This window comes from Eleutherodactylus coqui, chromosome 2, assembly GCF_035609145.1.
Source record: "Eleutherodactylus coqui strain aEleCoq1 chromosome 2, aEleCoq1.hap1, whole genome shotgun sequence".
Taxonomy (NCBI): Eukaryota; Metazoa; Chordata; class Amphibia; order Anura; family Eleutherodactylidae; genus Eleutherodactylus; species Eleutherodactylus coqui.
This window is the reverse complement of record NC_089838.1, coordinates 147891767-147919243: the sequence shown is the minus strand read 5'-3', so window position 1 is coordinate 147919243 and position 27477 is coordinate 147891767. Positions and strand designations below refer to the sequence as shown.

The following is a 27477-nucleotide window of genomic DNA, read 5'->3' as shown; positions in this document are numbered from 1 at the left end:
TAGAATTGAACAAGGACAAATCAACCCGTCTGAGCTCGCTAGACCCTCACTTAATACCCAATGAAGAAAAATAAATCAAACACATTAGATTGTTGGGTTTTATTGGCTGCAGTTATATGAGAAGCAATGATCTTCAGAACCTCATATTGGTGGCAAGTTGGGTGCTTGGTATTTAGGGTTACTAATAACCAATACACATCTGGAAACTCCTGCCCCATAATTCCCCGTATATGGCAATAAACAATGTCCTCTCTTTCCCACCTGTATATAGTACTGTAGACTTTAATCAGCCATTGACTTATGTTTGTGTAAACGTTGTTCATGTTGACTACCATAAAAGCACACCGGCTAATCGGACTGACTCCAGTGTCCCCAGCTTACATGCTATAAACATTCTCTTGATCATAAAACTTTGTTAGGGCAATTGACATGAAGGCAGCTTTGTTTGCTGCGTGTTCACAGTTCGCCTAAGGGTCACCCTTACCAGGTGCCTTTTATTCCTGCCTTAGCCCAATCGTTGGATAATAATTACCTGTTACGTTAATTGTCGTTCTCAGAATTAAAGGGAGCCTGTCACGTCCCCACAGTGCCATAAACTAAGTTATGGTGCTGGTAGAGGACGTGACTGGGAGCCGGGAGATGTGTTTTTTACACACACCCGCTCCTGTAATCCAGCGCTGTCACGCGGAAAAGATTGTGGAGCGCAGGAAAATCTGACTCTTTTTAGCGTCCGCACTCTACTGTACAAGTCTATGGGACTCTGGAAAGAATCAGATCTTTGTGCCGTACACCAACTTCAGAGGGAGACCCTGTCACATACCATAACTTAGTTTATAGTGTTGTAGGGATGTGACATGTTCCCTTTAAATAGTGCTATTTTACCTAATAATGAGCCGTGTTATATTCAGGAAATGCTCTACAAGCGGGCAATTAATTAGCATGGTACTGTCCAGCAGCACTACAGCTGTAAATGCCTGCACAAAATCTGATTGATTGACCCCATTAGTAATTAATGTAATGTGTGGTGCTTAGCATAGCATAATGCCTCCAATCTGTCATTTGATAGTTTGACATATGAGCCGCATAGTTCGTTTCAGGCTATCTTGGATACTTACCTTCTGTTTAGCGTTTTTTTTTTTAACCTAAAACGTTACAGAATCGCATTGCATGCAGTTGTTCAAGCCCCTTGCACACAACTGGGTCGAATTCCGCATGCAGGAGCCTGCAGCAGAATCCGACCTTGACCGCTGCCAGTGTGCGCACGTTCCTGTCTTTTCTGTTCTTCATCTGTATTGTGGATGGCCGTGGCGAGCCGCCGTCAGGTATATGCAGTGCAGATTTTTTTAAAGTTTATTTTCCCACGCCATTGCTAGGAGAGGATGCGGAATCCGCAACCTGTCCACAATGTCAATTGCGACAGACCGCCGGTCGGACTGCTTCTATTGACTTCAATGTAAGCTATCCGTGCGGACACCGCAGTAGAAATAGAGCATGCTGCAATATTCCTCTGCTCACAGAAATCGCAATTTGTTTCTGCAAGTGTGCAGGAATAATAGATTTTTCATAGCATGCTATTGAGCGGTATTTGCTGCAGAACCGTGGTGTGGACGCCGACCACGCATTACGCAATGCAAATCTGCTCGTGTGCAGGAGGCCTAAATTTCATTTATGAATTGTTGAGTTTAGAAGATCCATTTTCAAGTACTGTAAAACCTGGCACAAACCCATCAACCCACAATTCCCTATCCACAGGAGTGTGTGTGATTGGTGGGTGTCTGACCTCTGGATCTCCCCACCCAGGGAGTCACATGTCCCCCAGTGGGAGTGGAGTGCATATTGAGTCTGTGTGCTGATGCCCTACTCCTCTCTTTGGGACTGATGGAGATGGACAAGAACGGTTTTAAATTTGGCATAACTCACTTAACCCTTTCCAATCCACTGTCTGACCTCTGAAGAAATTATGATTTAAGGCTGTACAGCTCCGATGTTGGAAGACAGCCATCAGGGTTCTCTTACTGTACATTGCCAGCCTCTCTGCTGTCGGAGCCAATCCAACGTGTCGCCTCATGCAGTACTGGCTTTAGCCAGCATATAGCGCTGTTGTATAACAGCAGAAAAAGAGTAAGCCCCCTAGGAAAACCAGGATACAAATAGGATTGGAAAGGGTTAATAGTAGGGATGAGCGAGTATACTCGCTAAGGCACTACTCGCTCGAGTAATGTGCCTTAGCCGAGTATCTCCCCGCTCGTCCCTAAAGATTCGGGGGCTGCCGCAGGGCGGGGAGCTGCGGGGGAGAGCCGGGAGGAACGGAGGGGAGATCTCTCTCTCCCGCCCGCTCTCCCCGCCGCAACTCACCTGTCAGCTGTGGCGGTTCCCGAATCTTTAGGGACAAGCGGAAAGAGATACTTGGCTAAGGCACATTACTCGAGCGAGTAGTGCCTTAGCGAGTATACTCGCTCATCCCTAGTTAATAGTGATTAAGTTGAAGTGCGGTCTGGTCTTCCGGATCCTGATCTCTTGGCCAGAGTGGAGAGCATTGCAAACAATCTCTCTTTCTGGAGGACGTTCTCTACCCTGCATTATACAAACTACCCATTAATTTGTATGAGAACTGTGTGCAATGTTTAATTTCCTCTGTGATGGCATTGCAAGGAAATGAAGCACTTGCTACCGGGTATCCCCACAGATTACAGCTGATAACACTTTGTGATCTTTTGATTGCCCAAGGACCCTTCTTACACACATGAATTGTTCAAAGCGGAGAACGTATTTAAGAGAATCCCCCATGCACGCTGTGTCCCATAGGCAGACACAGTTCTGTTCTTTTTATTTCCTCTTCCAGCCCATCCTGAAATTAATTTTACTGTTTGTTAAATTAGTAATAGATAAAATCTTGTAGGATTACTGTCCGAGCACAATGTATCTCTTCTGGTCCTGGCATCACTCAGAACAAACCTCAGAGTATGGTAGTTTATCCTGGGGTTGAACTTGTATATGGTTTGGAAGTGTTACAAACCCCTCCAGCTGCTGACCACATACCATGGAGGAGACTTCTCCACCAACACCGCACAAGTTATTAATATTATTCTACTTGTGGAAGTAACACAACTGTGCTAATGACTTCTCACAAGTTTTTAAGGAAGACACGTACTTGTGAAAACACACTTTATTATTGTGCTATTTTAACGGACTGGTTAATGGTAGTGAGATCTTGGATTTCCTGATGATGGTTAGTGGCAGTAATCTAGTTTATCCCCACTTAGCAGTAATATAGCAAAGGGAATTAACTTCCAGGTGTGCCATATTACTCATAGGAAAGGTCTGCGTAGCTAAAGGAGTTGTCCAGTGGTTCTTACACCGATGCCAGCTTGTAACAAAAAGAGTATTCTAAACACTCAACTGTTCCGTGCCCCACCGCATACCTCCAGGTAGGGTGGTCACTTTCTGTCTAGGTTCGTGATCACCGTGATATTAACTATTTTGGTTTTTGCAAAGCAACCACTATACTTTAAAACATTGAGTATTGACAATGACATTTGTCATGTACTAATGATTCGCCTGACAATCAACACCTTTTGGCTATTTCAACCAAAAATACCTCTAAATATATGATGTCCCTAGATCTCCCTACTTTAGTGTGTTAATGCCATACTGAATGGAAGAAGTCCTGACCTACAGGTCATGACTTAATAAGTAAATATGCATAATAAAAGACATACCTGAAAAGACAATGATTTTCTGTGAAAGTCTGAAAATTCATGGTCTTTGAGCACAACCTTGTCGTAGACATAAGAACCTGAAACTGCCCCAAATAAAGGTTTGTTAAAAGGAAAAAAACTAGACTGTGTCTTGCTTTGCAGTTGGAAGTTGAGTTTTTTGGGCCCCCCTACTGTTCATGCAAGTGCACTAGCGCTCCATTCATTTTCAATGTGACTTCAAGGAAAGACGAGCAGCACCCCCTATCTATTTCGGTCAGCCCCAATGGAATGAATGGAGCACTGAATGTGCATGCTTGGCCAGTGCCCTATTCACAGTGATGTCACTGCGGGGGGAAGAAGCAGTGATAGGCAGAGCAGGACACGGGAGTCCCGTACTTGAGATCAGCTGTGACCCCCACCAATCAGCAAGTTATTTCCTATCCTGGGAATAACTGGTAATTGTGGTACATCCCCTCTAACTACAAGATTTATTAAACTGTAAGTACTGTAAAGGCCCATCTACACTGGGCAATTATCGCTAAAAAATAGCTAATCGGTGATCGTTTTAGCGATCATCGGTCCGTGTAAATGTGCACCTATCGTCTACTTTTCGTCTGATCATTAAAATGAGTCCAACACTCATTTTTATGAGGCATTCTCCACGGGGAGTGCTGATAGCATTGTTTCCCTGTGGAGAACAAAGGATCTGAATGCAGATAATAGCCTTGGGCTATTAGCCTGAGTTCAGGAAGGCTTCATTTACATACATAATTGGTATTTAAGTAGCCGAGTAGCTACTTAAATACCAATTAATTTTTATGCAAAATGATCGCTCAAAGCTGTCACTCAAACTGTTGTAAATGGGCCTTAAAGGGGTTGTCTCGCGGCAAACATCAAAATTTTACATTAGCCCATTCCCCCTGTCACCCCCCTGGCATAAAATAGCATTTTAAAGCGTTTTTTAAACCGCTTGCTACTCACCGATGTGATGAAAGATGAACTTATAAAATTCTTCTCCCAAGATGGCCGCCGGTCCTTTCCCAGGGATGCACCACGGTTTTCTCCCATGGTGCACCGCGGGTCTTCTCCCATGGTCCACCATGGGCTATGTGCGTTCCAATGCAGATTCCAGCCTCCTGATTGGCTGGAATCGGCACACGTGACGGGGCGGAGCCAGAACGCCGCTCGTGCCCGGACCGTCCAGAAGGGAGAAGACCCTTCTGCGCAAGCGCGTCTAAAAAAGCAAGAAGGCCCTGAAATTAGACGGAGCCATGGATACGGGGTCGCCAGCAATGGAGCAGGTAAGTGAATAACTTCTGTATGGCTCATATTTAATGCACGATGTACATTACAAAGTGCATTAATATGGCCATACAGAAGTGTATAACCCCACTTGCTGCCGTGAGACAACCCCTTTAACTCTAAAACAGTTGCATGAAGGAAAGTTGATAAGTTGTGATTTGTGTCCAGACCCAGCTACCAGTCTCTCCATCCAAAAGAACATGTGGCCAGGTATCACTCTGGGTTGCTTCAGGCCCCTTTTGCACATACACGCTATAAATATGTGTGTGAGAAGTGGTGGACTACACTGAGAGCCACCTCTCCTATGTGCAGCTCACAATGTGTTCTTTCTTCTTTGTACTTCTTTGCATGGAGCCCTGAACAGGTGCATCTATATTGAGATGTTGTCCATTATTAACCCGGTAATTGTCAAACACTGGTCACACGTTGGGTTAGAAATTATCCACATTCCTTCTTGTCTTAAATGATAAGACAATGAAAGTCTGTTTAACAGTTGGGATTTTGTGACCCTGGTGGTCAAGGGATATGTAACTTTAAATAAAAGTGCATCTTTTGGTTGTCTTACATTCTTATAGCTATCTAATAGAAAACGATCATTGTTTGGTTGGTGATGCAGAGTGGGAAAGCCTTTTTCACCTTATTGTAGAAGCAGGGTGACTTGCCTGTTTTAGCATCTGGCATTTTAGTCCATTCTTCATTTGGAGCTGCCAGATAGGTTTTTCTTGCTTATTTATTACCATCCACTTTCCCTGCAGTAATCTCTTGTATCTGGGAAGTCATCAGGGAATCATGCCTTTGGATAGAAAGAATGTTATACTTGTCCAAGTAAGGGTGGATTCACACAGACGAGAAGTTGTGCAAGTTTTGTGCATTACGTGATGCGCAAAACTCACACAAAAAGAGAACCCATTGTTTCCAATGGGAATATTTTATATGCGTGTTCTTCCTCTCGCAGCAATGCAGCGACTGTCTAGGACAGATATCTCGATATTCAGCCTTAATGAGCTAAAGATCATCACTTTTTAATCTATATATTAAGCATTGTAGAAAACCTAAATGTCAATCCAAAATTAGAGTAATATATTGCATATGTGGTGAAAAATGTCTACTTTTTATAAAACTGTCCATGTCACATTACAAAGCTAATTATTGCATTTTTTTTTAAATCTTGCCATAGAGAAAGCAGGGAAGGCTTAAGAAGAAAACCCCTCTATCACCCAGGCTATATACGGGATCGCTCACCTCACCGAAGAGAGTCTCCTTTTTTTCGGGAATCTCCAGTTACTCGAAAAGACTCTCCACACAGTAGATCTGGCTCCAGTGTCAGTAGCAGAAGTTATTCTCCAGAACGGGGCAAAACATTACCCCCTCATCAACAGAGAAGTATGTTTCTTTTTGTACTGTCTTACAGAGAACCTATCAGCTTTCCTGACATCTCTGTTTTGGTAAATACACTTTTGTCAGAAAAAAAAACCTAGAAGGAGTTATTGCTTTGCTGTAAAACTCAATATGCAGTTACAGCTCAGGCAGATATTCAAATGATTAGAGTTGTGGTGTGATATACGGTCTTGTGACCTGAGGTCCTAAAAGTGGTTCCTCACTTGGCCTATAAGAGGTTTCTAAGAAGCTACTTGTATGTAGTGACCTCTTTTTCTGCTTGTGTAGAGCTTGTTGACCACTAGACGCCTCTACCATGCAATCAAAGAGATTTGCCTGGTTAACAGTTTAACAGAAAACTCCTTATTGGAATGCAAGAAGCTGGATGGCCGTAACAACAAATTGCCCATTCTGACCAGACTATTAGGAGATGTTTGGACCAGTGGATGCATGAGGGCACGCACACAAGGCGACCAGGCTTAGGGCATCCTCGACAGATTACCAGTAGGAAGGATCGGCTGATCATGCGACAAGCACGAGCAGCTCCAACTGTTTCTTTGTCCACCATCCAGAGACAGATGCCATCACCATTACAGGCCACTGTATTCGTCCTGCTTTTAAAAACCCACCCACTGTTACCTCCGTTTGCATTGATATCGTGATCAATGAAACTGGACTGCTGTAGAGTGGAACCTGGTTGTTTTCAGCAACAAATCTAGGTTTAGTTTGGGCACCGACAGCAGTTGCGTTTGTGTCTAAAGACCTAGGGGTGAGCGCCTTAATCCTGCCTTTACTGTGGAGCAGCACACTACCCCACTGCTGGTGTAATGGTCTGGGGGTAGGGGATTAGGGGTGGGGGTCATCACATACGACAATCTGTCACCCCTAGTAGTGGTACGAGGGACAATGACAGTTCAGTGATGTGTTCAGGACATCCTGCCTGACATGTGTTGCCTCTCATGGCAGAGTTTCCAAGAAGTATTTTCCAGCAAGATAATGCTTGGCCCCACACAGCAAGAGTGTCCCAGGAATGTTTGTACAACTTTGGCACAATTCCGTGGCCTGTCTGGTCTCCAGATTTATCGCCAATAGAACATGTATGGGACCATCTGGGACGCCATCTTTAACAGCGTACAAGTTTGCGCGATCTAGAGTCAAATGTGGCCCAATATGTAGCAAGACACCATAGGGAACCTGTATCCCTCCATGTCCACCGGTATCACATCTTACATCCAAGGCAGAGGTGGTACAACAGTGTACTAGAGCATCCCTTCCCACCCGTATCACATCTTTCATCCAAGTAGAGGGGGCCCAACAGAGTACTAGAGCCTCCATGCCTGCATGCATCACATCTTGTATCCAAGCAGAGCCAGTACAACAGGGTACTAGAGCCTCCATGCCTGCATGCATCACATCTTGTATCCAAGTAAAGGCGGCCCAACAGGGAACTAGAGGCTCCATGCCTGCCCGTATCACATCTTGCATCCAAGCTAGAGGGGGCCCAACAGGGTACTAGAGCCTCCATGCCCCCCCGTATCACATCTTCCATCCAAGTAGAGGCGGCCCAACAGGGTACTAGAACCTCCATGCCTGCCCGTATCACATCTTGTATCCAAGCAAAGACGGTACAACGGTACTAGAGCCCCCATGCCTGCATGCATCACATCTTGTATCCAAGCTAGAGGCGGTACAACAGGGTACTAGAGCCTCCATGCCTGCATGCATCACATCTTGTATCCAAGTAGAGGCGGCCCAACAGGGTACTAGAGCCTCCATGCCTGCCCGTATCACATCTTGTATCCAAGCAGAGCCGGTACAACAGGGTACTAGAGCCCCCATGCCTGCATGCATCACATCTTGTATCCAAGCTAGAGGCGGTACAACAGGGTACTAAAGCCTCCATGCCTGCATGCATCACATCTTGTATCCAAGTAGAGGCGGCCCAACAGGGTACTAGAGTCTCCATGCCTGCCCGTATCACATCTTGTATCCAAGCTAGAGGCCGCCTAACAGGATACTAGAGCCTCCATGCCCGCCCCTATCACATCTTGTATCCAAGCTAGAGGCCGCCTAATAGGGTACTAGAGCCTCCATGCCCGCCCGTATCAAATCTTGTATCCAAGCTAGAGGCGGTCCAACAGGACACTGGAGCCTCCCTCTAAGTGTTCATTTTTTTTTTGCAATAAATGATCCTTTTGCTCTGATATTGTAATCACTTATATCAGTGTTACAATCACATAAATAAAGTCTCATCCGATTCCAGCAACTCCTTCTAGGGGCTTGATTTTTTTGACAGTGTTCATGAAGTAATCATTCTGGAGCATCTTTCCTTAGGACTCTGCCTGGATTCCCACAGTTATTCCTACTAGGACTTTATGAATGAGTTCATGACTGGGTGTTTCCAGCTGGGGATGCAATCATACACAGACTTACATTGTCCGATCAGTGCTGACAGTGTAGGGACAGCTCTGACTAGGTAGATTGTAACACACAGTTGTCAAGATTATTCCTAAATTAAGAGGATGAATAACAGAGGAACAGCACAATGCAAAGTTCTAAGAATTCATGCTCCAGAATTGCTATTTCATGAAGAATACAAATATTTACTTAAAATGGACATATCAGAAGATGCGACTGGTTTTCATTAATGGCATTGTGCATTTTTTTTCTGTTCTTTTACTAGACCAGATTTTAATGGCCAAGATGATACAAAATATAGATGGAAGATTATTTAAAACTTTTCAGATTTCTAGTAATAATTTAAAAATCTACAACTTATTTGTTGTAGTCCCTGTAGAAAACTTGAACTTGTGATTGTTTGATCCACCTCTGCAGTATACCGCAGTATTTCATTATTGCAATATATTAGATTTCTGCAGGAATCCTATTAAGCCCTACTACAGGCAGGGCTTAATATGCAAAAAATCCTTGACAGCCCTAGGGGCTTTTACAAGGCTATCGCAAACAAATGGTGATCTTATCATGGGAGGAGTGGCTTCTCCTGAGATTCAAAAAGCCCCCTCCTTTTTATCAGGCCATTTAAATGCCACTGTCACTAAATGGTTAACCCACCACGTATGGAGCAGGCTGAATTCTTGATCCCACTTCATAAAAACCCTGTGTAGATCTGACATACAAGTACGTTGGATGTCTCCAAAGGGGTTAAAAATATGTTCTCAGAACTGTAAAATTTACCGTTCTTGGCTTCATTGAGTGAACTTTCCTTTACAACACAAATACATCAGAACAAATGTCTCTCAGGTGGTTGGCATTTTGCTACAATGTATCATTGTAGCCAATATCTATCAGCCTAGAGTAGTCTTTTCATCTCAGAGGAGTTAATTAATACTAGTAATACTGGTATGGCACTCCTTCAGTACTACTCCCCCATACGGTACAGATGACATCAATAGGGCACATGCCCTGCTCATTAATTTGGCATTGGTTGAAAGCAATAGCTGGTAAGACCTGACATTATTTCTACCACTCAGAATGGCTCGGAAGGCTCACACACTTTCCCCAACACATTTGTCTTTCGTGGAGCAGTGCTTTATAAACGTTGCGTTCAGCCTGAACCTCATGTTTTTCAGTGTTGTACGCCAGAAAACTAGGGAAACCTCTTAAAACAAGTATAAAGGAAAGAGAACGAGTTGCCCAGAGCAATCAGATTACTCATGTTATTTTCTAAAGGGCCTGAGAAAATGGGAGCTATAATCTGATTTTTATGAGTGATTCCTCCATTTTTCCCTGGCACCAGTTTTGATATCCCCTATTCTGCTGTATGATTTGGAGAAAAATATATAGAGAATATGAAGCAATGCTATAAAAGGTTACATTTAGTTTCTGGACACTTGCTGTGCTGAAGTTTCACTTTTCTAATTGGTTTAAGCTGAGTGTTTGCACACCACTGATTAGAGAACATTTCTAGATCCCCGAGCTCCATAAATGCCAGACAGAAAACGTGTTCATAAAGAAGAAAGCTGCAAACCAACATGTTCAGAATCCTCTATGAATTCACTGCAGCCATCACTGCTACCGGAAATAAGGTCTTATTCGTACAGCGCAGCTTGTTTCCTTTGTAAAAGTGGGACTTTATCTTAAGAGGTTGTCTCACGAACATGGTCGTGTCCATATGCTGCCCTCTTGCCTCTTAGGGCATATGGACACTAGAACAGGGCATCAGTATGAGCCAGGATGCACGGACACTCAGAAGAGCAGCTGTCATTCTGGTGGACTTGAACTGTCCTTGTATTAGATTGATGGCTATTCATCTGAATGGCCACCTTATAATATTACATTTCCCTTGCAGTTTCTGCAGCTTTCCCCAACGAAATTAGCTGTTTGTCAGGAATGGGTCTTGGGGCAATTGGCTTATAGACCCAGCAGCTGTGTTAAAGTGTACCTACCGTATATACCGGCGTATAAGGCGACGGGGCGTATAAGACGACCCCCCAACTTTCACCTTATACGCCGGTATTACAATGGAGAAAAAAAAATCATTACTCACCTCCCCCGGCGTTCTGTCGCGCTCCGGCAGGATGTCGCTCGCTCCTCGTCCCCGGCGCAGCATTGCTTTCTGAATGCGGGGCTTGAAATCCCCGCCTCCAGAAAGCTAATACACACGCCGTCAGCCAGTTACATCCATTCAATGACATCATTGAATGTCTGTGATTGGCTAAAACACACGTGGCTTCAGCCAATCACACTATTCAATGACATCATTGAATGGGTGTGATTTCTAACACACGTGCGCCTTCAGCCAATCACAGCCATTCAATGATGTCATTGAATAGTGTGATTGGCTGAAGCCACGTGTGTTTTAGCCAATCACAGACATTCAATGCTGTCATTGAATAGCTGTAACCGGCTGACGGCGTGTGTATTAGCTTTCTGGAAGCGGGGATTTCAAGCCCCGCATTCAGAAAGCAATGCTGCTCCGGGGACGAGGAGCGAGCGACATCCTGCCGGAGCGCGACAGAACGCCGGGGGAGGTGAGTAATGATTTTTTTTACATTTTTTTTTTTGTATTACCGGCGCATAAGACGACCCCCGACTTAAGTCGTCTTATACGCCGGTATATACGGTATGTTTTCTAAAATTCACCAGGTTCTCCTTACCCTCTCAAGTGCTCCTTTTTTGCATCATGTTTTATGTCTGTAAGTTCTGATTTTCAGGTGGTCTTCACATTTTTTTCGCTCTGCTGCTTGCAATCCACTTTCAGGGACGGGGCATATAGTAAGCCTAGCATTCTGCCAGTATTACACTGTCCTGTACTTCCTTGCTCTCCTTTCCCATGCTGCACTGCACTATCTCTGATCGAATCAGCAGGGACGCAGTATCTGAATGCCAACCACTCTGAGAGGACAGCCAGGCATTCAGAGACATTCAGGCCAAAGTAAAAAGGACATGTTCACTTTCTTCTACGGGTCGCTATGATTATGGCAATACCAATTTTATGTAGTTAATGTTTTAGTATTTCTAAAAAAAATTTACTTTGTTTAAAAATGCATGGTGAACTACATATATCAGAATGGTCTGGCACCCTGTATCCACTATGTGTGGGAGTGAACGCCAAGCATCCACCCCCCTCATTATCAGGAGGCAGTGTGAGTGGGTGTTTTATCGGTGCCCTCACAGGTGTTATTGGCTCCTCCATTTGGTAGTCAGCTGCCTGCATGGTGAGAGGATGCATCTATATGCACTCCTCACTCAGTAAGTAACGGCCATTTTCTGTGATTTTTTAAAAAATAAATAGTTTTTGGTGAATCAGATTATGGATATGATTCCATGTTCTCTATTGGAGCATAAAAAAATCATGGTTTATAAATCAGTTGTAAAAGTAATATTTTGAATTGTAAAAGTTTTTCAGTACATTATATTAAAAAACAAATGGAATGTGCGCCACAAGGTCCTGTTATTCCTTTCTGGAGTCACCGATCTCAAATCCCCTCAACTTAGGGAGAGCTGCAGGGTGAAAAAGGGGTTCCCAGTATAGAGCCCCCAAAAACAAGAAAACAATACACAGTTAAAAAAACTCTGCGCTGCCAGAGATGGTGAGAAAAAAGATTTTTTGTCTCTATTTTTTAAAGAGGAAGATGGTAAACAAACACTTACTTTTTAGGAGGGGGGTATGTGATGCAGAATCCCCCTCCTTGTAGTGAAGACTCCAAATGATAAAACCAGTCTTCATGCGACCAACGCCGATATAAATACCTTATAGGAAAGGGACTGACCGGAGTGAAGACCTCTCCTTTCCTATAAGGTATTTATATCGGCGTTTTTCTTTTTACATTTATTGTTCACTAGACTTGAGAAAGGTACCGCAGAGGTACTGAAACGCGTTGTCCGCTTTACACGTGTGTGTGTGGCACACATGCGGCATTTGTGTGGGTCTGCTCTACACGTGTGTGTTTCACACGCACGGTAGTTGTGTTTGGAGAAGGATTAATAAACCTGTGAAGAATCTTGCTTATACATTGGTCGCATGAAGACTGGTTTTATCATTTGGAGTCTTCACTACAAGGAGGGGGATTCTGCATCACATACCCCCCTCCTAAAAAGTAAGTGTTTTTTTACCATCTTCCTCTTTAAAAAATAGAGACAAAAAATCTTTTTTCTCACCATCTCTGGCAGCGCAGAGTTTTTTTAACTGTGTATTGTTTTCAGTACATTATATGGTACATTAAAAAATGCCATTGAAAAATACAACTCGGCCCGCAAAAAACAAGCCCTTGTACAGCTACGTCAATAGAGAAATAAAGGAGTTACGATTTTTTAAAAAGGGGGGAGGAAAAAACGAAAATGGGAAAAAAAGAAAAACGTGTGGTCACTAAGGGGTTAAACTCTCCTTTAGAGATATTAAATAAGTTCCTGAAGTTGCAAATGAGTAAATTAATGGCAGATATAACGCACCAATTGTTTCCTCACCACTGACCTGCATGTAAATGCACTTTCTGTACACTGTGAACTATGAGTTTTCAGTCATTGGATGTAAACCAGAATGTTTCTATTTACTGACCGTAAACAGAGCTATTTAGGCCGGGCTCACACGGGCAGGTCGGATTCCGCATGCGCGAGGCCCTCAGTGAATTCCAGCTGTGAGCCCGACCGGTGACCCCACATAAAGCACTTAACTGTATTGCGTATAACCGCGAAGCCACGCAGGCGGTCATGCATAATACAGGGGTTTTTTTTTAATGTTTGTATTTTCCGTGCCGTCACTTAACAATAATGCGGGTAACTGCAGCCCATACGCAATATTAATTCCGTATGGGCTGCGAGTCGCACGCCTCCATCGACATCAATGGAGGCTGTCGATGCTTATTCTGCGGTAAAGTATGCTGCGATTTTTCTTCTGTTTACAGAAAATGCAATTCGCCCCCGCGTGTGAAGAGGAAAATGCATGCTGTTCAATGCCTGCAATTTACCGCTGATCGTCCATATGAACGCCAATTGTGGAATCCGCAATTCAAATCCAGTCATTCTTAAAAAGAACCTCTAACCTGGTAACATAGTAACACATGCTGCCTGAACTATGGAACATTTATAAACCATAGGACTGGATCATATAACCTAGAATGCTGCTCCTATAAATAAGCATATGCCTTTCCAGAATACGAAAAATATCCAAATGTTTATTAATATAAGAAAGTAGTACTAAATTATAATTGATAATAAAGTAGATATATTAACCCCTTGAGTGGCACGCCCGGAAATTTTCCGGGACGAGCTCCACTGCCCATAGCGTGCCCATAGCGATATAGCTGAGTTTCACTATGGGAGCTGCAGAGCACAATGCCACAAGCTGTGGCATTGTGCTCTGCCTGCACAGACGCACACAGAACAGTGCAGGACTTTGACAGCAATATCTTCCTGCTTCTGTTTTTCAGAGGACAGCCAGGCACCAGCTCTTACAGCAGAGATTGGAGAAAACCTCCGATCTCTGCTGTGTTAACCCTTTAAATGCTGCGATCTATGCGACTGCAGCATGTAAAGTGCTGTCAGTGCAGCATGTAAAGTGCTGTCACCATCGGACCCCCAGAATGGGTCTCTGTGGAAGTCCCCTAAAGGGACAAAATTTAAAAAAAAGTTTTAAAAAAAAAGTTTAAAAATGATAAAAAAAATAAAAACACTTGTCTCCCTTTTACTTTGTAAAAAATGTAAAAATAAAATCACACATGTGGTATCCCTGCATCGTAATGATCCAGAGAAGGAAGTTAGTACATTATTTAACCCCTTAATGACACTGCCCCTTTTTTGCTTTTTTCCACATTTTTTTTTTCCTTCCCCCGTTTAAAAAATCATAACTCCTTTATTTATTTATCCATCAACGTCGCTGTATGAGGGCTTGTTTTTTGCGGGACAAGTTGTATTTTTCAATGGGGCTATTTAAATTACCATATAATGTACTGAAAAACTTTTAAAAAATTCTAAATGGAGTAAAATGAAATAAAAATGACATTCCGCCATCTTTCAGTGCATTTTGTTTCTATGGTGCACAAACTGCAACAAAATTACTTTTCCGTCGACATAGTTGAGCAAGGGCTCATTTTTTGCGAGATGTCCTGTAGTTTACGTTAGTACTAACTTAGAAGACATACGACTTTTTGATCGCTTTTAATTGCATTTTTTTCTGGGAAACAGGGTGACTGAAAAAGTGCATTTGTGACGTTCTTTATTTTTTTTTCGGACTACGTTCACTGTGCGGGGTAAATAATGCACAACTTTGATAGATCGGACTTTTACGGACGCGGCAATACCAAATATGTATTTTTCTTTTATGATTTAGATTTTTTTAATTGTAGATATGGCAAAAGGGGGGTGATTTAAACTTTTATTACTTTTTTTTTCCTTTTTTTTTAACCTTGAAAAAGTTGCAAAAAAGACAAAAACTCTTACAATTTGGTATTGGCATGATCGTATTGTCTGTAGAATGACTTTAATACATTCTTTATACGGCTCAGAAAATGCAGTAAAAAATAAAAATAAAAAACATGCCAGAATTACAGATTTTGTTAATCTTGCCACTAAAAAAATAGAATAAAAAGCGATCAAAATTTTACATGTTCCAAAAAAATAGATAAATTAAGACTAGAGTTCATCCTGCAAAAAACAAGGCCTTCTAGAGCTCTGGCAATGGAAAATAAAATTAATACGGCTCTTGGAATGTGGTGACACAAAAGCAAACCTTTAAGAAAAAAAAAATGTTTTAAATGTACAAAAATAGCAAAACATAAAAAAACTGTATAAACTTGATATCACCGGAATCGTGTGACTCAGAGAATAATGTTATAACACTATTTATTCTGCACGCTGAACGCTGTAAAAGTGAAATCCAAAATACAGATGGCAGAATTTCTCCCCCCCCCCCCCCCCAATCTCCCTACAAAGTTTTTTACAAAAGTTATGCAATACATTATATATACCCAAAAATGATGCCATCAAAAAGTACAACTTGGTCCCTGCAGGTACGTATAATGCATGTATGTATGTTTTATTCTGAAATGCTGCGGGGTTCCAGAAAAAGCATACTTTAAAAATTCATTTGGGGGCAGGCCACGGGGCCAAGGAAGTTCTCATAGTATGCTTTTTTTTGGAAACTCTGCATGGTTTATAATAAAACATGCATGCCTCCACTGTATATGCCGGTCCTGTTTTCATGCTGCCTGTAGTTCGGGTATCAGTCACCTGGTGACAGATTCCTCTTTAACCCCTTGAGTGGCACGCCCGGAAAATTTCCGGGGACGAGCTCCACTGCTCATAGTGACATAGCCCGGAAGATTTCCGGGCTATGTATCACTATGGGAGCTGCAGAGCACAATGCCACAAGCTGTGACAGTGTGCTCTGCCTGCACAGACCCACAGAGAACAAAGCAAGGGCTTTGAAAAACCAGCAGAAGATATTGCCGACATGTCGGCAATGTCCTGCTTTGTTTACAAGTTGCCATAGAGACCATCGGCTTGTCAGAAGCAAGCCGATGGTCTCTGTGGCAGGGAGAGCTGGTTGTTAGCTGTCAGAGGACAGCTAGGTACTAGCTCTTACAGCAGAGATCAGAGAAAACCTCCGATCTCTGCTGTGTTAACCCTTTACATGCTGCAGTCTGTGACTGCAGCATGTAAAGGGTTGTCACTGCAGCATGTAAAGGGCTGTCACCATCGGACCCCCGGAATGTGATCAGGGGTCCTGATGGGTCCCTGTGGAAGTCCCCTAAAGGGACAAAAAAAAAATTTTTTTTAAAAATAAAAAAAACACTTGTCTCCCTTTACTTTGTAAAAAATCCAAAATACAATCACACATGTGGTATCCGTGCGCTGTAATGACCCAGAGAAGGAAGTTAATACATTATTTAACCCCTTAATGACATGGCCCCTTTTTTTCTTTTTTCCCCATTTCTTTTTTTCCTCCCCCCTGTTTAAAAAATCACAACTTGTCCCGCAAAAAACAACCCCTCATATGGCCATGTCAATGGAAAAATGAAAAAGTTATGGCTCTTGAGACGCAACTGCAAAACTAGTTGAAATTCAATGATTAGACCATTTTAAAAAACCTGCCCTGGTGGGCACGACAGGGTGGTAGGAAACCTGCCACTCAAGGGGTTAAAGCAGTTTTTCAGGACTTTTAGATTTTTTTCTAGTCAATCACTCAGGATCCCCGTCGATCAGCTGATTCCTGGCACTGCTGTCCGTAGTGCAGGAAGCCGATTGCACCATCTGTACTGCAGTGGTCTGGTTCAGTTTTGCAGCAGCAGCAACCTCAATCAAGCCAACCCACTGCAATATGGACAGCATGATTTGTTTCTTGCGCCGTCCATACTGACAGTGGTGCCAGGAATCAGCTGATCGGCTGGGATCTCAAATGGTGGACACCTGCCAATGTTCTGTTGATGACCTATCAATTGAAAAAAAAATCCCCAAAAATCACACAGGTGGGAGGAAAAAAAAACAAAGACATTCACTGAAAAAGCCAAAAAATGCAATACCTGATATGCCGCAGAGCAGGCACACTCGTCATAGGCCAGGCGCAATCGCCGTAAACCCAAATAGAATGCAGTCATCCAGACTATGATATGGAGGAGCAAATTGTTCTATGCAGACTAACCCAGCCCAGATTGGGGAGAAGCGACTGAAAACAAACATAGCCTGCACATGCGAACAATACCAAAGAAATCCCCAAAGTCCTAGACCACCCCTTTGGAAGTATCAGAATCTGAAATGCGACGTATATTATTATAGAAGTACACAACGTTTCCATTATACATTTATATTCATAAAGCTGGATAATCCATTATAGAAGAAGAAAGCAACTGAAGATCCAGTCCTTGATGATGCCTTACATTGTTAGGGGTAGAATTCTATACTTCCTGTATTATAGAGCAACAGAAGTAGGTCTCGCTGTGAATAAAGTATTGTGATCTTAAGTAGCACAACTATAGTATGTCTATCTTCTACATATGTCAGGTAAAGAGAGGCCTGGCCCACATGCTCCAAGGTCATCTAAAGATCCATCGCCATCAAGCTCAGCAGCCATCCCTCCAGCAAAGGTACAGTTCTCTGCAGTTTTGCTAGTAGCATAATTCCTTTTACAGTTCTTATTTGGGTTCCTTAGGCTGGGTTCACACCGGGCGAAATTGCTGCGGAATATCCGTGCAGTCCTGCTGCGCACATTCCGCAGGATTTCTGTCCCATTGGAATGCGGCCTTAAGCTTTGAAAGTTTTAACCCTTTCCAATCCACTGTCTGACCTCTAAAGACATTCTGATTGAAGGCTGTACAGCTCTGATGTCAGAAGAGATCCGGCATGGTATCCTTACTGTAGATTACTGGCCGCTCTGTTGTCGGGGGGCCTCCCCAGCATGTCACATACTGCAGTACTGGCTCTAGCCAGCAGATGGCGCCATTGTGTAATGGTAGAAAGAGAAAGCCACCTAGAAAACCCTGAATCCAAAATTGGATTGCAAAGGGTTAATATATACCAGATAGGTTGGTGTATGGAAAAGACTGTATGACATCTGTTCTAATGGACAACTGGAGATGAGGCATTTACTTCTACTTCTAGCATTTGATTTCATATATAAAATAACTCGCTCTTTGAGTATTGCAACTAAAATTCATTCCAGAGCGATTGTACCAGCAGTGCTTGGTAACTGTGCTGTGGTAGAATACCTGGCCGTCTCTGCTACAACTGCCTCTAACATAATATAGCCGTGATATGTCACCTCTACCTCTCCTAGACCGAGGTAAAACTCCCTTGCTCAGCATATGTTTACCAGATGTTAATGGTTGAGGAACTCCCTTATCAGCCGCATTATAAAGTAATTGATTTGCTTTTTACAGAGTCTAGAACTAGATAAAGGGAGTCGCCTGGTGGAGAACGCGTTCATAGAAGTGGCTTCCAAGTGGGTTTCTGAGAAAATGGAGAAAGTACCTGAAAGCGGCTTACCGGAAGCAACAGAAGAATTTGTAAAAGTACTTCTTATTTTCTCACTAAAGTTTTGAATATTACAGACGTGTGTCATTTTGGGGATTCAGCTGCAGTATATCATACAGTCTTTTAAGGAGAACCTGGAACGTCCCTATTCTGATGCTGTCAGGGGACGTGACAGGGAGCCAGGTGATGTATTTTTTTATGCTCCCACGATTCAGAACTGACACCTGATGAAGTCTGCGTGCCGTACGAAAATCTGACACTTTTCAGAGGGCTGTATGCATGCGGTCTCATACAAGTCCATGGGACTTTGAAAAGAGTCAGATTTTCACGTGTCGCGTGGTCTTCACTGGGTAACATCACAGGAGCGGGTGTGTATTAAAAATACATCACCGGCTTGCTGTCACATTTCCTAACAGCACCATAACTTAGTTTACGGATGTGACAGGTCCTCTTTAAGTTTCCCACCCACTTCAGTGAAATGTGACTGCATATGCAGAGCCACGGTCTTAGTGCAGTCACACTGGAGGAAGATGCAACAAAGTTATTAAAAAGCACATGCCTCTAAAAGGGATTGTTCGACTCAAATTTTAGTTCAACAGGTTCACCATGTGTAAAAATAAATTGGCTTCTACTCCTCTGTCCCTGCTGAGTCCAGTGCCACCACCATGAGCTGGCTTAGATTTGTGCTATAATTTAGGCCAGCTTCTGGTGTGCAGTAAGTGTGTCAGGCCACGGTTGGGCCCACTCTTTTGGGAAAAGTGTTAAAAGTAGCTGAAAAAAGCTATAGACTTTTGCGCAAAAATTAACTGGTAATTGTTAGGCTTGAATCTTGGTGCTAGCACTTTTATGAACTACACCCAATAGTTTATTTAGAGTGTATATGCTTCCTCTATTCCATTTTGGCAGTGTTTCCCAATTCCAGTCCTCAGGGCACCCCGACAGGTAATGTCTTCTGGACTTTCTCAGCATTACACAGACAGATATTGGGGAGCCTTGAGGACTGGACTTGGGAAACACTGCATTATGGCAATATATATCTGCAGCAGATCCTCAGCTGTGGCCAGTATAAACAGATACAACCCCCTTTATCTCCATGAAGCAATCTCTGAAAGTAGTTGCCATACTTCTAGAGCTTGCATATTCTAAAATGTCCCATACAATCCACTGTCGGTTACAATTGTGCCAGCAGTTTGCACTATCGTACATCATTTATAACCTGAAACATGCGCATTTAGTAAAATCTTGCACTTCTGTTTCCAAGGCCGGCTCATCATACTCATTATATGCCGATCAACCAGCAGACACTGAAGCAAGTATTTCTGTGAACCCAGAACTTTATGAAACGTCTTCACTTGGCAACCGCTCGAAAGCAATTGCAGCAAAAACAAAGGACATTGAAGAGGTAAGGTTAGAGTTATCTGCACATGTCAAACAATGTTTTCATCAGGCTTAGGGTTCCTTCAAAGGAGCGTATGCGCATTTGCACATGCCTCAGTGCTGCGTTTTTGCAGAACGTCCTATGCCTTTTTTTGTGCGCGTATCCGTGAATTTTACTCTACTTTTTCCACCTGCAGGGTGTGTTCATTTCCGCACAACCAAATACACCACTTGAAATGGCTAACTAGTTCCAGATGTGTTCTTTTTCCAGTGCATTATGCATCTCCTTGCGTATTGCGCACAGCTTTGAGCACCGCCCCATTGACTTTTATGGGAAACTTTAGCTAATGTGCAGAAAATTATACCATGCTGCACCGTTGTTTTTTGCCCGACCAAACTGCACGCACAAAATACGGAAATGTGAATGAACTCATTGAATTCAATGGGTTCTGCGTTCTGTGTATTGAGGGGACAAATACGCCCCTGTGAAGGAGCCCTTTGGGTATGTTCACAATGCGAATTTCGCTGCTAAACCGCTATGGAAATCCACGGAAATCCACTTTTTGACACATTTCCATGCAGATATGCATGAAGAAAGGACATATCAGTTCTTCATATGGATACTCATGGAAAAGTTGGATATTCCGCATGCAGATTTTGCCAAGCGATAGGTCTAAATTTGCATGCAAATCTGCAATAAAATAGCCACGGATTTCTGCAGCGGTCTTAGTCGCACAAGATTCACATCAGATTCAGCCATGTGAACACAGACTTTAGGGGTTGGTTCACAAAGACAAGCCCTTTTTAAAATAAAGGCTTTGGCTTCTTTCACCTCCCACAACTAGAGGATATCACCTGAATGTAGCATTAAATGCTTGGATGCAGCAGGTTCTCTAGAGCGGAAGTCATTCTTGCAGAACAGCTCTGTGACACAAAGGGGATTCCTGAGAAAAGGATCCCCTTCTATGACATTCTTATGCCGTAATGCAATGTAGTGATACAAAATATATTAGGGTATGTGCACGAGGAGAAATCCACCTCTAAAACCGCAACAGAAATCTGCAGCTAAGCTACGTACTTCTCTCGTGGATTTTTCCGTGGATTCTCAGGCTCGTAATCCACGTGTGGAATTTCTGTTACTTTTTTTCCGTGCTGCAGAAGACAAGAGAAAAAATCCTTATTGTGAAGAATCCAAAACTGTGTCCCACTCAGATGTGTACTGTAAGCGGGTTTTGGTGTAGATACTGCTGCAGAATCCGCAGTGTGAACGTACTCTTAGGCCTGCTTCACACTGGTGAGAAAATCGCGCAATGTGAGAGTGAGTGAAACCATAGAATTATGAAACCAATGATTTCAATGGTTTCATTGATATTTCTTGTCATGTTGCATAAAGAAAAAATTGCAACATGTTCTATCTTTTTGCGATATCGCCCATTGTTCTCAATGGGGCTGGCAGCAGCAGTGCCGGCACCATTGAAAGCAATGGCAGGACTCCGCGATCCTCTGCCGCAGCTGTGACAGCCACGGAAGGGAATATATATCTGATCAAAAATTTGTATAATATATTTGCACATATTTGACATATTGCAGTTAAAAATGTGAAAAAAAAAATACAATTTTCCCAATTTTAGCGCTTTAATTTATTATACATAAATTCTATCGGTCCTATTTTTACCACCTAAATGAAGTACAACGTGGCGAAAAAACAATGTCAGAATCACTTGGATATGCAAAACCTTTACGGAACTTATTCTATGTTAAAGTGACACATGTCAGGTTTCCAAAATTTGGCTCTGTCACTAAGCGGTTAAACTATTTTTGCATAATATATTTTTTAACTATTTTATCTTTGTGTGCCCAAATTCCAAGAAACACCTTTTTTTCATTCTTCAATTGATGTAACGCTTGTGAGAGCTTGTAGGATAGCTGTAGTTTTCATTATTACCTCTATGAGGTACATACAACTTACAGTTTAACTTTTATTTTTTGGAAGTGGTGATATGCAAAAACAATTCTGACATTGCTTTTTTTATTTTTACGATATTGACTGTACCAGAATTCATTGCATTCATTTTATAATATGGGGAGATACCTTACAGGCCATACCAATTTATAGAGTTAAAAAAAAAAAGAAGGGGAAAAAAAATAAATAAATTTAAAAAAAAATATATATATATATAGTGTCCCCCCCCCCCTGAAAATAAGACCGTGTCTTATATTAATTTTTGTTCAAAAAGGTTTAACTTTTTTTACATGTATAGCTGCCTGGGCACTATTTAAATTGACTTTTTTAATTAACTGTTAGCAGGGCTTAATTTTGGAGTAGGGCTTATATTTCAAGCATCCTCAAAAAGCCTGAAAAATCATTTTGCATCCTCAAAAATTCTGGAAAATCATGCTATGTCTTATTTTCAGGGAAACAGGGTGTATGTGTGTGTGTATGTATGTGTATATATATATATATATATATATATGTGTGTATATATATATATATATATATATATATATATATGTGTGTGTATATATATATATATTCATTTTTTTCATTATGAAAATGTTGTAAAAGGGAAAGAGTTTATAGTTGGTTTATATGTAAAAACTTTAATACTTTTTTTTTTTTTTTTACTTTCACTTGCACCGATTTGGAACCTCCAGCTTGTGGAGGCCCATTTACGTGCAAGGGAAGATGATAAAGTGTTAATGGTCAACAGTGGCCATTAACACTTTATGCAAAAAGATCGCTAAAACTTTCAATCCTTCAATCGTTTGAAAGATTATTTAATTTTTGCACAAATTCCCACTTGTACATTTGTGACTTCTCTCTTGGCCTAAAATGCTTGGTGTGTGCCCCCCTCTCTCTGAAGGAGGCTTAAGAGTCTAGGATGATTTTTTTTCCCCTTACATGAAGAAAATTGGCTTGTACCTCCTGGGGGGCTTTGCAGATATGGTCGTATGTCCATTTTAACCCTACAAACTGTTACTCCAGCGTTGCCTAGACTAAATACTCCCAGTTATGAGAAGTATTGAGTCTGTACAGATTCCCAGCATCTTGATTTAACCAGATCTGTTCCCGTTCACTGTGACCAAGCAGAGCTGGAAACTGGTCAGGAGTTGGAACACAAGTTCTATTAGAAAATGTATAATTTATGCTTTCAATTTGAGCTTGTTCTCGTGGACCTGCTCTTGTATAGAATATCTTGTGTTTTAATGCTCTAAACATAAATGGAGTGTATAACATTGTTGTCAGTGCTGACTTCAGAGCCTGTGCATTCAGCCGTTCCCTTATTTCCCCATGATGTCCTTGTTCTTTTGGATGAAATGTTCCCTGCCTAACATTTTCCATGGGATGGCCTCATGAATCAAGTTACGGGTTGAAAGCCAGCAAATGTGTTGAATCAAGTTTAGATGTAAAATAAACACTGTAAGTTTTCTCCTTGGCTTACTTTATGCACTTCCTCACCCTGCATTAGCAGAGCCTGGAATCACATCTAGGACAAGGACCGTGCCCTCTTTTTTTCACTTGTATGATATCTCTTTTCTAGTTTCTAACACAATACTCGCACCCGAATGAGTTTAGATTTTACTTGGATTAAAATGGTCTAGATTTTAAAATTAAGAAGGTAGAGTTAGCTCTTCTAATTCTCTCTTGTTCCACTATTGGTGTCACAGAAATCAGTCCGATCTTTTTAAGATGCCTTATTAGTATCTATGAAGAAGGCGTCAACCAATATATTTTAGTTGTAAATAATGCGGTGCGCTGTTTCCGTTAGGCTGAACAGTCGCATCTTATTTTGTTTTATTTATTTTGGGAAAATCCTTCACAATATGACTGACCTCTGCTGTGAAGAGCCCAGTTCTATATTGTGTATTCTGCACCAGGTCACATGACCAGCACTCTGACAACACTCTGTGTCCTGCAGTTAATGGGTCAGCTGTATGTCAACTGTAAATAAAGAGAAACTGATTTTCTTGCCCATAGCATCCAATCACAGGGCAGCTTTCATTTTGTATTCTGCTCTTTAAAATTAAATGTTTGCTGTGATTGGTTGCAAAAAAAGACCTTTTCTTTAGCAGAGTTGTAATAAAGCTGACCCATTAATAGCAGAACACAGAGCATTGTCAGAGTTCTGGTCATGTGATCTGGAGACCATGCAGGATATATAGCCTGGAGGGGACGAAGTACAGAACTGGATTCTTCACAGCAGAGGTCACTCTTATTTTGATGGATGTAAGAAATAAAGCGGAGTGCTGCTTTCTGCTCAGGGACAGGCCGCTTCTGTTCAGCCTCCCTGAGGAGCTCTGACCATAGGAAGAACTGCATGTCTGTTCAGTTACAGCTCACTGTCCTTTTATCAGCTCTCTGATTAGTACAGGAAGCTGAAGAATCGGTTTTTAGCCTCCTGTTACAGATAAGACATCACTGGAACCTGGAGTGGTAAGAAACCAACTAATTAAGCCCTGCACCACTCTAGGCCACTAGGGATTTTTGCATTAACCTTTTCTCCGTCCTAGCCCACCATGGATTCTGATATTCACCTTTTCTTTTATCAGAAATGCAGAGATAAACAACTTCACTGCCCTAGACCTACCTACAGGGATTGTGTGTCATTAATCTCTTCATTGCTCTGGACTACTAGGGATGCAAACATTATCACCTTCTCTATCCTAGACTACTAAGGTTGCTGACTAGAGGTGAGTGAGCGTACTTGTTAAGGGAAATTACTCGAGCGAGTATGGGCATTTTTGAGTATATACCTGCTTGCCCGAAAAGATTCGGGGGCCGGCGGGGGGGAACAGGGGGGAGATCTCTTTCTCTCTCCCCATGCTCACTCCCACAACACCCCGCTCACCCCCGCCGGCCCCTAAATCTTTTCGGAAGAGCAGGCATGTACTCAAAAATGCCCGTACTCGCTCAAGTAATTTACCTAGACGAGTACGCTTGCTCATCTCTATTGCTGACCTTTTACTACACTAGGCTAGCAGGGATGGTGTCTTTAAAGTGGTATTACCATTTGGTAAAGTGAAAGCATATCACTGGAATATGTCATTACTTTGTGATCAGTGGGAGTTCAACCTCTGGAACCTCACCAAACCTGAGAATGAAGGAGGCACAGCGCTGCAGCCCCCTCACTATCTTTCCCTGCACAGCAGCGCCCGACAACTCTTTAAACTAAGGGAATTACAGCATTGCTCAACTGAAATTAATGGGACTGACTGCAGTTCTCTTCACAGCTGGCCAGGAGTGCTGCCATGCAGGAAAAGACTATGATGGGGCTGCAGCACTGTGACCTCTTCATTCTCAGCATTGGTGGGAGTCCCAGAGGTCGGACCGCCACCAATCATAATGTTTGCTTACTCCCAAGCCTTATAGTTCTTTCCCGGTCAAGTGATACACATAGGCATAGAACTGATTACAGTTGCATTAAAGAGCTTAACAAGCCCAGCACCTGGGTGACCATCGCATTACCAGGGTAGGATTTCATCCCATGGACATAAATAATGGAAGTTCCTTGTAAAGGACAGCTTTTTTTCTTGATTCATTGACAACGTTTATTGGAAAATTGCATGACTTTTCATTATACAAAACCCTCTGCTTTCTTAAGCTGGAATGCCCTTTTAAGAAATTGCTATTGATGCAGTTTTCTAGTAAACTCTCCACTTTAAGTTGCATAAAGTTTTCTATAAGCCCAAAGTTATTGAAATTTCTTTGATGACTTAATTTCTTCAAAATAAAAAAGAAAGTCTGCACTGCTGATCAAAAGCAAGACGGGGCTCTTTAAACTCTGTTTGGGATAAAATGAACCTAATTCTAAAGGAAATAAACATTTTAATGAAGCTTCAGAGTATTCCCCTACTTTACACACAGAAAAGCTAACCCATCTGTGTTTTTTTGACATGCCCATATACAGTATTTTATTTACATTTTATCCTCCTTATTTTGAAGTGGCGTTTTGAAATATTTGGTTCTTTTTCCTGTTAGGAGTGCGTTATAAATGTCTGCATAAACACAGGCATTAAATAGATGTGTGGAAGGTAAGCTTTCAACCTCTTGGCCCAGGGACTTGTGAACTGTTTATTTTGGTTGAGCTCCACACTGCACATTTCTGCTCCGCTGATTTCACCATCCAGCTAAAAGCATATCTTTGTCATTGCAGAATAAATGATATCCATTCAACAGAATAATCCTTGTTCTAGCTCACAACTAGAAAGTGGAATCTCTGCAGCATATTATTGGGATTTCAGAGACTACGTTTCAGTAGATACTTGCAGGGGAAATACTTTACTAATCAGATTTAATAGGGACATGAGCAGTGCTGTTTTATGTAGAGACTTTCAGGGACCAGGTTCTCCGTGTGTGTTTTTCGTGAAATAATACTCATTTACTTTAAAAATGATATATACGTGCAGTTATGTATTTAGTATAGGATGTACTGTATACATTAGTATACCTAACATAAAGGCAGATCAGATCATGCACTTGCTATTGGGGCCCTTGGGGAGGAGCCCAGCCTTCATTCTGTCACCTTTGCTACTGGATGATAAGTTGTGCAAGACTTCCCTCTTCAGAGTAATTGTATTGCTAGCAAACAGAGTGATGTGAAGTTGGCCAAAGTGTTAGCGAAAATATTTGCTAATTGGTATGTTTTCAGGTATCCAAATTAATCATTTATGCTTGAGCATCGAGGAAGCTTACAAATCACACACACTTTAGATGTGATTGGAAGTCATCTGGTTTATTCCAAACCGCAGAGATATTTTATACAAAGACATTTGAAACAAGGCTAGAACACGCCTCACTTGTAATGATTCTGATTTATTATAATTCATTTATTATCATAGGTTATTATAAACTCAACAAGAACAATGATGTCTTTGTTAGAGGCAGGACTTCTCTCAGGCCGACTGGAACTATTTCTCATTAGACTTCTGTAAAATGTGCTTGAAGACGGCCTTGCATTCTTATAACAGAACAGTAATATGAGCTAAAGAAAGACAGTGAATAGCTATAAGAAGAGCAGGTTATAAAACATAAAATTGAGGACAGAAAAGTGTATGGCTTCTCTCACAAAAGTATAATGGAAAAGGTGTGAAGGAGAAAACAAGCATCATTCCTTTCTATCTTGGGGTGGTTTTAGACTGGACGATCCTCGTTTTCATGAGCCAATGATGTCATTGCTAGCTCTTTCACTCTCATGCAGCCTCATGAGATTCATTGTTGACTCATTCAATGAGAATCATTCAGTATCGCTCAGTGTTTCATATTTGCTACGTGAACTGAATGAGAAGTGAACAGGTC

The 27477-nt window shown here is 42.0% G+C and overlaps 1 protein-coding gene across 5 annotated transcripts in view; it reads left to right on the top strand.

The window, feature by feature from the left end:
* Window positions 1-27477, top strand: part of PPHLN1 (periphilin 1) — a 72149-nt gene that overhangs the window by 28529 nt on the left and 16143 nt on the right. For all 5 annotated transcript variants that reach the window (XM_066591738.1, XM_066591735.1, XM_066591737.1 and 2 more), the window contains 4 exons: window positions 6178-6383; window positions 17835-17917; window positions 18710-18841; window positions 20065-20205. In XM_066591738.1, the coding sequence (XP_066447835.1) occupies window positions 6178-6383; window positions 17835-17917; window positions 18710-18841; window positions 20065-20205 (562 nt within the window). The remainder of the gene's footprint in view (window positions 1-6177; window positions 6384-17834; window positions 17918-18709; window positions 18842-20064; window positions 20206-27477) is intronic.